This window comes from Erythrolamprus reginae, chromosome 7 (genome assembly GCF_031021105.1).
Source record: "Erythrolamprus reginae isolate rEryReg1 chromosome 7, rEryReg1.hap1, whole genome shotgun sequence".
Lineage (NCBI taxonomy): Eukaryota > Metazoa > Chordata > Lepidosauria > Squamata > Dipsadidae > Erythrolamprus > Erythrolamprus reginae.
The window spans coordinates 62343428-62356717 of NC_091956.1; the positions used below are offsets into that span (position 1 = coordinate 62343428).

A 13290-nucleotide genomic window follows, 5' to 3' on the forward strand; every position below is an offset into this window, starting at 1 on the left:
AGCTTATGGTTTAGCGCGTCGGGTAAAACCTAATAAATTAGCATTACTGCGTAAACTAGTAGTAGATGCGATGTATAAATATAGCCCCATTATGTATAACGTAGTTAGCTACTGCCACGGCTATAAAGTACCCGGTCTCGCTACAGCAAAATTGACTACCCCTCTTGCGCGTGCGCTTTTGTACCCCGTTGTCGATGACCATAAACAGTCCAGAGCGCCCGCGCTCCTCTCAAGGCAAACAGAGAGAGGAAATGACGTGTGACGTCAGACGCAGCCTTTCTGGGCGAAGTTTGCAACGGCGCGATTTTTCAAAATGGAGCCCCGCAAGGAGGGAGTTTCTCCCCGACCCCCGTAGCGGGGAAGGCCAGGCCTCTGGACCGACAACCGCAGCCACAAGGACGCAGACTAGGCGGTCATGCGATAGCGGTAACGGATTACACGAAGGAGCGAGAGCATCGCCTTCGCCATGGCGACCTGCATCGGCGAGAAGATTGAGGTGCGGAAGGGCCATTACACTGTAGGCGGGGCGGACAAAAATGATGGACCTGGCCATTCGCCCCTTAGGGAAAGATTGCGTCCAGCCATTCATTATCCGGTCAAGGGGAGGCAGGTTTTCTGAGTGATCCCGTAGTCCCATCTCACTTATCATGACAGATGCTGCGCAAAAGCATCACCCTTGCAGAACACAATTGACGATCAATTATTACCGGCTCGGGCCCCTTTCCTATCTAAGAGATACTTCTTGAGGTTCTTTGTGGGAAAGGACTCCATTCTGTTTAAACAGATAGTTGGGCGTGATCCCAAAACTATTTTACTAAGCTTGGCTCCAGATAACTTCCTGAACGCATCTGTTTTCTCTTCCGGAAATGATTGCCGCTGCTTTCTTCCGAGATGCTTTTTTAAACTTCAGAAACTCAACCTGCTTAACATCTTTGGGATCAGTAAAGATCAGCTAAGACTACCCTTTGTAAACAGAGCAAAATCTCTCTCCCCACTTCCAAAATTTTAAACCTTTGAAGTTTAAGATAAACAATGGAAACAATTTGGGCATCAAACAGCTCTGCAGTTCAGTTATCCTATGCAAATTATCCCATGTGGAAAGCATTGATACTAACAATATTCCCATGCTCTACTTGATTGTAGAAATACTTTATGAAGCATGTCTTCAATTTTTCAACATTAATATTAGTTTAGATAATTACAAATTACATCTACCATTTTTGTACACTAAATTCTATCATAACCCCTTTAAATCATTCAGCTCTTGACAGATTTCCAGATGAAGTAGGCCATTTTCAACTATGGTTTGTTTAATAAATTATAAGGGGTGTATAAATAAATAATTCTCTGGTCACGGTCAGGTTTGATTTCTGGTGAATTCATGGACACTTTTTTATTGTTGAGATTTATTTTTGCAACAATAAAGAAGTGGTTTGCCATTGCTTGATTTCCTAGTTTAAGCTAGTCTTGATATTTCGTGGAACTTGTCCAAATATTGAGCAGGCTTAATCTTGCTTTGATTTTTAATCCTGCTAAAGTCAGCTAGGTAACTTCAGTCATCACAGTCTTACCTTCTTAGAGGTAAATTATTGCACACTAATTACATTGAGCCACAAATCGATCAACAATATAGTCCAGCAGGTTCTGTTGAACCAACTGGTATGGTTAGTTTACAGTTCAATATGCCTCAGAAAATTGGATTGAGAAATCTACTGTCAAACCTCTTGTAAACAATAGAAATATTCAATACTTTGAATGGATATGGACTACAGCTTCTAAAAACATGGTCATGAATTTATAGTTGCATTTTAATACAGGCTTACCTAGAAGTTAATCCCTTCAAATATCATGAAACTAAATTATTTTGATTTGCTAGCAATTTAGTTCAATTAATACGCTGCCTTCCTTGGTCCCTACCATTTTTTCAAAATCTAATAATGAATAGCAGATATATTATGGGGGCAATATGCTGGCTCTGTTAAAAAGTACTATTGCTAACATGTTGTAAACCGCCCTGAGTCTAAGGAAAAGGGCGGCATAAAAATCGAATAAATAAATAAATGTAAGGAGAAATTGCTTTCAGTGTCAGAATTCTTATGGCACTTATATATAACACTTCCGATTCTACTCTAAAAGGTTCTTTGAAAATCAAACACATCACCTTTCTGGAACAGTTGAAAGTAGCTACATGCAATGCCAGGAAGACATATAATTGCTTAAGAGTATTGTAACAGGTGCTCCATTTCCTACTGCAATACATTTGGAGCCCCAATATGTGTTATAGATTGTAAGATATAATGCTGTTTCTAAAAATGGAAAGGAAAGCTGGCAGAAAGAAAACACTCCACAGGAAATACATATTTCTGTTGGTCTCAATTATGCATGGATTAATTATCCAAAAAAGCCTCTATTTGTTTGCAAAGTCTTTTTTAACCTGCTTACTAGAAGATTTTTAAAGTTGACATCAGAGACCAAGCTGGAATATTCTACAAAGGAATGTTTTGTATTTTATAATTTTGTGTGTGTGTGTATACGATGTATATACATACACAGATCAGTTTTGCTGATCTGTTTTGATTAGTTTTGCTGACAGGGATTGTCTAAGAGAAAAATGAATGTAAGAGAGTAAATATTATTGAGGAACACATGTTTATCTGATATTGATATTACCTTTGGTAAAGCTCATCTGTTCAGTATGTAATTCTAGAAGTTCCTTGGAAGGATCTCTTACAGATTCTTGTTTATGTCAATGGTGCAACAAATAATCCCCTATTTCAGTCATCTTTCAAAAAGTTATGAAAGCACAGCTGTTGAAAATATGGCATATGCCATCTATTTGATTGGTATTGTTCTGTTTTAAGCTTTTTTTATGACTACAGGTATTAAGATCAGATAGTGTGTTTACCTTATTTAAATTGGGTTTGTGCAATTATAGCATGTAAAAATAGAAAACATTTATAAAATGCTAATATTCACACATTGTTACATTCAAAATGTGATATTGCTTGTGTTTAAAAACAAAGTTTAAGTCTGATTGCAATTCAAGATTTAGAATGTTAAAAAATTGAATCTTTGGGAAAAGATATGTAGCAGTTGCAATAGTAGGCTAAAAGCTCATCTGTCAAAACAGAGCTTTTGTCAAAAATTGGATTCTTTTAGGATTGTATGCTGTAACAACTATAGAATGATGTAAGGAGCTCTTTTGTGTTAAACATTTGGTCTGTTGCTTTAAATGGGACAGATAATTATGTTGCCAGATTCTCTTGGAGAATTTCTCTTAGTTGTGTTTATTGAAAATATATGTTGAAAATGCAGGACGGGATGTCTTTTGTGCTGTTTTTATATATGGTACAGTCATGTAGCCTTTACAATTCAGCCATTACATTGGGGAGTACTGTATGTCTAGATCAGTGGTTCCCAACCTTTTTTGGTCATGCTCCACCTAAGCATCTCTACAATCCCGATGCCCCCCCCCCTATAATTCTTACTATTCAAAGAGTGAACTCCTACTCCTGCCAAGGAAGCCTAAAAGACCATTAACTTGGTTTAAATAAGGAGCTAATTGCTCCCATTAAATATCAAATCCCCCCCATGGGCCCCACATTGGGAACCACTGGTCTACTGGAGTATGTCAAATATCCAATTATATTCTATTAGTGGCTGCAGGATTTGACAGACTTGTTTCCAAAAATATGAAGAGTATTTATTCTGATTTTTTAAAATAAACCAGAAGCCTATGCCAAGTAATACTTTCTAGTTTATAACCCTGATACAGTATTCATTTCAACTATTTGTTTAGTGTCTGTCCAAAGTTACAAACAGTATTGAAAAAAGCAACTTATAGCCATTTTTTACAATTATGACCATTGCAGTATACCCATGGTCACATAATCAAAATTTGGATGCTTGGCCATTGGTTTATAATTATGATGGTTGCAGTGTCCCAGGGTTATTTACCCTTTGGAGACCTTCTGACAAGCAAAGTCAATGGAGGAGCCAGATTCCCTTCAGAACCCTGTTGCTAACTTAACAGCTGCAGTTATTTACTTAATAACTTAATAACTTCACCAAAAAAAAAAGAGGTCGTAAATGGGGCAGAATTCATTTTAAACTGTCTTGCTTAACAAGCAAAATGTTGGACTCCATAGTCATAAGCAGAGAACTACCTGTATTTTATACTCCATCCCATCCTTAAATTCAGAGTGTTTTACAATCCAAAGCACATCCAGGGAAAAGAAAAAAGTTTCCAGTAAGCAATAGAAGGACAGGCTGCGCTTTAGAAAAGGCTGTTATAGAATAGAATAGAATAGAACAGAATAAAATAGAATAGAATTTTATTGGCCAAGTGCGATTGGATACATATGCTGTCAAGGTACATAAAAGAAAAAGATACATTTGTTAAGAATCATGTGGGTACAACACTAAATGATTGTCATAGGGGTCAAATAAGCAATGAAGAAACAATCAATATAGAATTATCCTAATCTGTGTATAAGTGTGTATACACAAACAAATGCAATGTGTTATCAGATGTAAAGTCTGCTTCAAGTGGGCTTCAGACACTCCCCCCTTTCCTGAGGGAAAGAAGGGAGATCCAAACGCTCCTTAAAAGCATTGTGCTTTGGTTTCAAAGTGAAGTCTCTAGAGTCTAGACTAGTGTTTCTCAACCGTGGCAACTTGAAGATATCTGGACTTCAACTCCCAGAATTCCCCAGCCAGCATTCGCTGGCTGGGGAATTCTGGGAGTTGAAGTCCAAATATCTCCAAGTTGCCAAGATTGGGAAACACTGCTCTAGACCACCGTTGAGAGAACTTGACTCGGTCCAGTCGGTTCTGTTCGTGGACTCATTCCCCGTTCAAACGAACAGACGGAGTTCCGTACTTCTCGGCCGGGCGGCAATAGCTTAAACCACCGCGGGATCCCGAGTGGCAGGGAGGGTGTGTGGGCTTGACACACACACACCCGCCCCCCCCCCCCTAGTTTTTCGTTGGCGGCTGCTATGGAAGCGGGTGTTGGAAGCCGCGTCTCCCTCAGGAGCGGGAGAAAAGGCGGCAAGATCGCCCGTCTGCGTAGCTTAAGCTTCAGAGCTCTCAGTGGGCTCGGACTCCCGGGCAGGATGCCGCAGTGGCTCCTCAGTCTTCTGCTCACTCCTCTGCCGGGCGACGGCGGCGTAGCTTGCGCCGGCATGGCCCATTGCTTGCCTTGTGAGAGCTCCATTAAGGTAGAGCGCTGCTTAAAAAGAAACCCGGCTCTTAAGCTTTTTCTCCAAATTACCGACGGGCTAGTTCTCATTTGGAAAGGGGGGGGGGAGAGAGAGAGATAGTAAGAGAGATAGTAAGATAGTAAGAGAGATAGTAAGATAAGAGAGAGAGAGGGAGAGAGAGAATATGTTATCTAGAGAATTGTGCTGAGGGTGAAGTGTTGAAGGAGCAGGTGATTTCCATTACCACCACCACCCCAAAAAAATCAGGAGTTTACAAGATTAGTTTGGAGAACTTTCCATTATGTCTTTAATTAATGCAAAGGAGGAGAGAGTTGAAGGCTTTTGTAGCCAACGTTTGAAAAGTCTATGGAATAAGAAAAGCCTGCAACATTTTGAACTTTGCAGAACAATGTTTTGTTGACTCAGAGTTAGATCCAATATTGTATGTAAGTCATATTTGCATCTAAAAAGTCTTTGCCCTGGGACAGATACATTTTCCCCCTTTCCAGTATTATAATATTCTTAGTTGGTGTCAACTTTATTTATTTCAAAACATTTCACTATTAGCTTTTATAAGTAAAGTTAACATGGTTTTTAAATGTTAGTTATTTTTTAATTTTAAACAATCCTCAATATTCTGTAAAAATTATTTTAGAATGAGAAAATGTGCATGTAGTGTATTAAAAATAGTGGGTAATATTGGATAAACAATAAATTGAGGTAATATGATTTTTTTTTCATTTGTAGGATTTCAAGGTGGGGAACCTTTTGGGCAAGGGTTCCTTTGCAGGTGTATACAGAGCTGTATCCTTGAAAACTGGGCTTGAAGTGGCTATTAAAATGGTAAGTGACCAGCAGAGCAATAAATTATAATAATGATATTTATTGATAATAAATATCAATATGCTTGATATTCTTTTATTTGTATCAGTTTGGCTGATTTCTGGCTAAGACCCGACACTGGTATAGTTTTAAAAGTATTACTGGTTTGAAGGTTGTTCTTTAGCATCTACCAGTTTGGAAATGATGTTTATTGCAACAGAAAACTTACAGTGTAAAAAATATGTTACATTTATATCCCAGTCTGCCCATTCCATCCTTTGATTGCCATTTAAACTTAAAATAACAGCCAAACCATGTTTTAAGATAAGAAGTTTGGTTTTGTTTTATGAGAAAGTAAATTATATTTCCTTATGTCTTACACGGTATTCAAAGCAATATTTGTATCCAGATCCTAAAGTTATACTAGAAATAATGCTGTTTTGTTTCAGTTCACATATTTCTCACATTTTTCATATATTTGGTGCTACAATCTTACATTTGATCACAAACGTGAGATTTTAGCACCAAAACTCATTCAAAACTATGGCTTGAGAGTAAAAACCTTGCTTGAAATAATAATGCTATTATTCACTATACTGTTAAATATGTTTGCTCATTCTTATTTTCACTTTTACATATAAACTGAAAGAGTTCATTATCTTTTTAGATTGACAAAAAAGCTATGCACAAAGCTGGTATGGTACAAAGGGTACAAAATGAGGTGAAGATTCATTGTCAGCTAAAGCATCCCTCCATACTTGAGGTAAGAAATTACCTTTATTACTTCAGCATCTATATTTAAGGTTTAACATGTTATAACTATTTATTTTTTCCCTAGTTGTATAACTACTTTGAAGATAGTAACTATGTGTATTTGATACTTGAGATGTGCCATAATGGAGAAATGAGCAGATATTTAAAAAATAGGAAGAATCACTTTTCTGAAGAAGAAGGTAAGATTGCTACTTTGTTGATCGTATACAAAAATATATGCATTTTTTAAAATTACATTAAAAAATCTTTACCTGGATTTCAGGAATTGGAATTTCGAAATACAGTCGTACCTCTACTTAAGAACTTAATTCGTTCTGTGACCAGGTTCTTAAGTAGAAAAGTTTGTAAGTAGAAGTAATTTTTCCCATAGGAAACAGTATAAAAGCAAATAATGTGTGCAAACCTATTAGGAAAAAATAAAAGCTTGGAATTTGGGTGGGAGGAGGAGGAGGAAGACAAGGTGGAGGACAGTCGCTGCCAAAGGAAGAAGGTGAGGTGAGGAGAATTAAAAAAAATCCAAAATGTTAAGGCTTAAAAAGGGGGGTGGACTCTGAGGTGGCGAGGAGGAGCACGTGCCTCCCATACACCCGGCATGAGGCTTCCTCCCATACATTGCACCAGAGAGAGAAACTCAGGCAGGTGAGAGGGGGGAACCTCCTGCTCCTTTGACCAAAAGGCTGCTGCTGCTTCCTACTTCCTCTTCCTTCCTATGTCGAAGGGTTCCCCTCCCCTCTCGCTCACTCGCTTTGTAGCCGGGCCTTTCCTTCACTGTGGTGACTCCTTGGTTTGGCTGAAGCCAAGTTGATCCGGCAGGGGTGAAGCGCCCCTTTTTGCCTTTCCGTGCCCAAACGCTCCAGGAGACAACCTCGTGCTGGGTGTATGGAAGGCAGCACAAGGGAGTCACCACAGTGAAGTGGTTTATTCCCTCTCCAAGCACCTAGAGAAAGGAAAACGCTCTGTTCGCTCTGGGCTGCCCAGAGTGAAGGGAGCGTTTCTTTTCTCTGGGCGCTGGCAGAGGTTTATTCCCTCTCCAAGCGCCCAGATAAAGGAAAATGCTTCGTTCGCTCTGGACTGCCAAAACCTTCTTAAGCACCACTGAAAGGCTCCTCTGGCAGCCCAGGAAAGCCCAAGATGACTGGAATTAAAGTGTGAGTGGCAGGAAACTGACCGGGCCTTTGTGCCACTCTCAAATTTCCTGAGAAATTTTTCCAGGTTTGGGTACTTAAGTAGAAAATAATTCTTAAGAAGAGGCAAAAAAATATTGAACACCCAGTTCTTATCTAGAAAAGTTATTAAGTAGAGGCGTTCTTAGGTAGAGGTATCACTGTGTATCAATGCATTTATATGATATGTAAATATTAACTTAGTACACTGAGACAGATGTAAATTCACAATTACTATAATATAACTAATGTCAGCTTGAGAAACAATTCAGTTTCAGAATATGCTATTTTAGTAATATTTGTACAAATAAAGAATGGGATTTCGGAGAGAAAAGTCAGATATTGTTCTGCATGTAATGTAAACTGAATTTTGATTCTTTGCTCTGTTCTAGAAATCAGAAGCTTTTAGTTGAGATTAATAAATAGTAGGAATAGCACTTATATACTGCTTCATTGTGCTTTATAGCTCTGTCTAAGCCAAGTCAGCATATTTCCCCCAACAATTTGGTTCCTAATTTTATTTAACTCAGAAAAATGGAAGGCTGAGTCAATCCTTGAGCCAGACAGAGCTGAGATTTTCTTAAAGCCTATCTTTATGAGTTCTGTCAGCTTTCTCTCTGAATGTGTACCATATATATTTGGTATGAGAAAGACTTAAAGCATTATGTTTCTTTCTTTGTTCGATACAGTTCGGAACTTCATGCATCAAATTATTACAGGAATGTTGTATCTGCATTCCCATGGAATACTCCACCGGGATCTTACACTCTCTAATCTCTTACTCACTAACAATATGAATATCAAGATAGCTGATTTTGGACTTGCAACACAACTGAAAATGCCTCACGAAAAGCATTATACAATGTGTGGGACTCCCAATTATATTTCTCCAGAAATAGCTACAAGAAGTGCACATGGGCTTGAGTCTGATGTCTGGTCTTTAGGATGTATGTTCTTTACACTTTTGGTTGGAAAGCCACCTTTTGATACTGATACAGTAAAGAACACTCTGAGCAAAGTTGTACTAGCAGATTATGAAACACCAGCGTTTCTGTCAAGAGAGGCTCAGGATCTCATTCACCAGTTACTTCGAAAAAACCCAGCAGATCGTTTAAGCCTTTCATCTGTATTGGATCATCCTTTTATGTCCAGTGGTAGGTCAGTGAGAAGTAAAGATTTAGGAAACGTAGAAGATTCAATGGATAGTGGAAATGCCACAATTTCTATTGCTTCCACTGCTTCTCCCAGTGTCAGTACAAGTGGATGCTTAAAAGAAAAGAAAAGACTTTTAATCGAGCAACCACTTCCCAACAAGATGACAGTTTTTCCTAAACACAAGAGTGCTAACAATATTGCAACTGGTTGTGGAAATCCTCATGACAACCAGGGACTTCCAATAAATGGAATTGCTGATATTGGAAGGGGGAGAACAATGCAGGTAATTGAAGAAAGACCTCATTCACGCTATCTCAGGAGGGCCCACTCCTCTGAAAGATCAGGCACGTCTTACAGTCAGAATTCTGAAATATCAAGTCAAGTGGAAAGGTGCCAGTCCTTGGAAATCCTCCCAAAACCAAGACATGGACTAATAGAAAATACAAAAGATTTTTCTCCTGCGAATTGTTATCATGATTTCCCAATCGTATTTAAGGAGGACTTTCCTACTAAATGTGACTCAGTGGAAAAACATTTTTCACCACCTATAAAACAACAGCCCTGGTAAAAATTGAAATCTTATTTTGATTGGGTTCATTTGGGTTTTCTGCAATGTATTATCATTCTTTTACATTATGATAAATAATGATTTAGAATTTGGTTTGCTAATACTTTCATTGTAGGTGTAATATTAGAAATGTCCATTTCAGTTTGCATCCAATTACAATTCGATAGGTGGACATCGTGAGCTGGAAACCCTTAAATATGGTTTAAAGAAATAAGCCAGCTACTTTATCAACTTAAAATACAACTTCTGTCTGAAATAATTTTTATATTGCATTTTGTTGATTTATAAACTAGCACATTAAGTAATCATGTATTTAAAGATTAGCAAGTTATTTGTGTAAATTTAATGGAGAGTGCTTACAGGTGCTTATATTTTTTTTTTAGTTCAGATTTTCCCTGTCCAGTGAAGGCTGACAATGCTTTCTTAGAACTGAAGGGTCAAACTGAAACAATGCAACAGTGGCTTGGAAATATACAGCTTGGTGGTATGGATTTATTTAATCTGATCACATTAAATTTGTATGAAACAAGTAATCCTTACAATGAAAATTTACAGGAAAACTTTGTGGACATATCCAATAATGTAAAAAAATAGAAAATTGGGGGAGGAGTTAGAGCAGTGTTTTTCAACCAGTGTGCCGTGGCACAGTAGTGTGCCGCGAGACATGGTCAGGTGTGCCGCGAAAAAGGAAGCTCAGGTTCCAGTCTCACAACTTTTTGCTGAGAGAGAGAGAGAGAGAGAAAGAAAGCAAGAGAAAGAGAGAGAGAGAGAACGAGTGAGAGAGAGAGAGAAAGCAAGAGAGAGAAAGCAAGTGTCAGAGAGAAAGAAAGCGAGAGAGAAAGAAAGCGAGAGAGAGAGATAAATGAGCAAAAAGGAGAGGAAAAAAGAGAAATGAGAAAATGATTGAGACAGAGAATGAGAGGAAAGAGAGAGAAACAAAAGAGAGAGAGAAGTGACTCTTGATTTAAAGCATATGATAAAAAGCACCCAAAGAATAAGAGACAAAAAACCCCCAGCCCTCACCTGTTTTTGGAAATGGTTCAAGAGTGTGTATACACACACACACACACACACACAAGGGTGGGGAGGAGACAGGGATGGAAAAAGAGAGGAAAGTGTCTTAGGGTGTCATTTTGGTTGGTGGTGTGCCCTAGGATTTTAAAATGTAAAAAATGTGCCGCGGCTCAAGAAAGGTTGAAAATCACTGAGTTAGAGAATATGGGAGCAGATGTTATGAAGAGTAAATCTGTTCTAGAGCAGGTGTCTCCTACCTTGGCAACTTTAAGTAAGTTGGCTGAGGAATTCTGGGAGTTGAAGTCCATAAGTCTTACAGTTGCCAAGGTGGGAGACCCCTGCTCTAGAGGAAGTTGCTTTTTTAAGCCTGTTTTGTACAGCAGAAGAAAGACATAATACTGTATATACTCGAGTATAAGTTGAGTTTTTCAGCACCAAAAATGTGCTGAAAAATCCAACCTCAACTTATACTCAAGTTACTGACGGCGCTACGGCGCTGTGATGGCCTGAGCACCGGCAGGGACTCTTCAGACGTTCCCTTCTGGCGTCTTGCCAGTGCACAAATTATTTCTCACACGGGGACCTTTTTTCCCCCTCCCCCACCAGAGGAGAAGGCAAACAGGAGAAGGAGCTCCCTTCGCTGCAGATGATAGATAGACAGACAGACAGACCCCTTTTTTCCCATCGCACCCAGCCAAAAAGCAAGCCGCCGCAATCCCTGGCCGGGGATTGGGCAAAGGGGGAGAGAGATAGAGAAGCGCAGCTTATAATCGGGTCGACTTGTATTCGAGTATATACGGTAGCCTTGTATATATTCAAGTATGCATATACAGTGAACCCTCGAGTTTCGCGTCCTCAAGGATCGCGAAAGGGCTATTTCGCTAGTTTTCATCCCGGAAGTAAACTCCACCATCTGCGCATGCGTGCCCTTCCACGCATGCGTAGATGGTGGAGTTTCCCCGCCGGGCAGAGGCTTCCCTGGGTCTTCCCCCTCTTGCCCCGGTAAGACCCCAGCGGCGGTGGGCTGGAGCGCGAGCTTGGGGCACCCTAGCTCCGCTTCCCAGCTGGGAAGCGGAGCCGGCAACAGCGTGGGCGGGCGGGCGGCGCGCGCGAGCTTGGGGCAGCCTAGCTCCGCTTCCCAGCTGGGAAGCGGAGCCGGCAACAGCGTGGGCGGGCGGGCGGCGCGCGCGAGCTTGGGGCAGCCTAGCTCCGCTTCCCAGCTGAGCGGATCTGGGGTTTCCCCAAGCGCGCGCGCGTTGCTGGGGCCGCTCCCCAGCTGGGGAGCGGAGCCGGGGTTTCTCCAAGCGCGCGCGCGTTGCTGGGGCCGCTCCCCAGCTGGGAAGCGGCCCCAGCAACGCACGCGCGCTTGGGGAAACCCCAGATCCGCTCCCCAGCTGGGGAGCGGCCCCAGCAACGCGCGCGCGCTTGGAGAACCCCCGGCTTCGCTCCCCAGGAAACCCCAGGCGCGAGCAACGGGGTGGGCGGGCGAAGGGCGGGCGGCGGTGGAAGTAAAAACACCATCTGCACATGCGCAGATGGTGTTTTTACTTCCGCACCGCTACTTCGCGAAAAATCGATCATCGCTTGGGGTCCTGGAACGGAACCCTCGCGATGATCGAGGGTTCACTGTATTGCAATATTATAATGTTACAATTGGGACAGCATAGGATGTTTGATATTAATATGAGTTGTTTTATTATTTCCAAATATTTGCAGGAACAATTAACATATATATATATAGTTTAGGGGCGGAGGTGGATGCTATCACAAGGAACATACTTTATACTCCCTGTTTTTATGCCTGAGTTGAGATATATATATTCATCCTTAGCTGAATCCCAAGTTTGATTCCTAGATAATACAGAGTTCTGGAATGTAAGAACTAGCTTTTACTTGATACAAAATGTTGCGATATTTGAATGAAAACAAACAGGTGTTCCTGAATAGATCACATTATAATTTGAAAATAAGAAAAAACAATACTAACTACTCTTTCAATCAAAGTTAGAATTGTCCAAATATGTCCTTAAAATTTGTTACTTTAATTCTTAAGTAATATTTTTTTTATTTTTCAAAACTAACACTTTTATTCGCTTCAAAAAACGTAGGTATTGTCTGGAAATATATATAATAAGTAATTATTAGCACTAGTTTATATGTGAGAGGGAGGGGGAAAGAATAATAGGAACAGACGGGAAGGAGGAGTGTTCTTTCCACTGCATCACATTACAGCAGGGATTGAAAGAATACAAATGTACAGCTGTAATTTAAAACTATGGTAGTTAAATCTTAAGCATCTTTAATTAGTAAGAAACCCTTGGGGAATTGAAACCAAGGATAAACAGTTAGGATTATCTGAATCCTTGGATAATGCTCTTTTCAATTCTTGTTCTTAATTGTGTTTTTACTTTGACAGAAGGGATGTGTTGATTCATATACTTCATCATGATAGTTGTTGGGATTTATTTTTACCACTCCCTGTCCATATGCTTGAAAGGAAGAACCCACATAATTAGGTGTTTTCTAATGCAGGAAACTGACAGAAACCTGATCAGGGCATATATATACCGAATGCCACAGAATTCAAATA

At 40.1% G+C, this 13290-nt stretch overlaps 1 protein-coding gene across 4 annotated transcripts in view; it reads left to right on the top strand.

Moving 5' to 3' along the window:
- Positions 1–231: 231 nt before the first annotated feature.
- The window catches only part of LOC139170457 (serine/threonine-protein kinase PLK4-like), a 28234-nt gene continuing 15175 nt past the window's right edge, over positions 232–13290 (top strand). The window contains exons 1-6 of one of the 4 annotated variants that reach the window (XM_070757706.1): positions 232–496; positions 5952–6047; positions 6694–6789; positions 6865–6979; positions 8653–9682; positions 10070–10170. In XM_070757706.1, the coding sequence (XP_070613807.1) occupies positions 467–496; positions 5952–6047; positions 6694–6789; positions 6865–6979; positions 8653–9682; positions 10070–10170 (1468 nt within the window). In that variant the 5' untranslated portion in view covers positions 232–466. Of the gene's footprint in view, positions 497–5003; positions 5223–5951; positions 6048–6693; positions 6790–6864; positions 6980–8652; positions 9683–10069; positions 10171–13290 lie in introns of those variants that run through there. The other 3 variants (XM_070757704.1, XM_070757705.1, XM_070757703.1) reach the window with 3 other exon arrangements.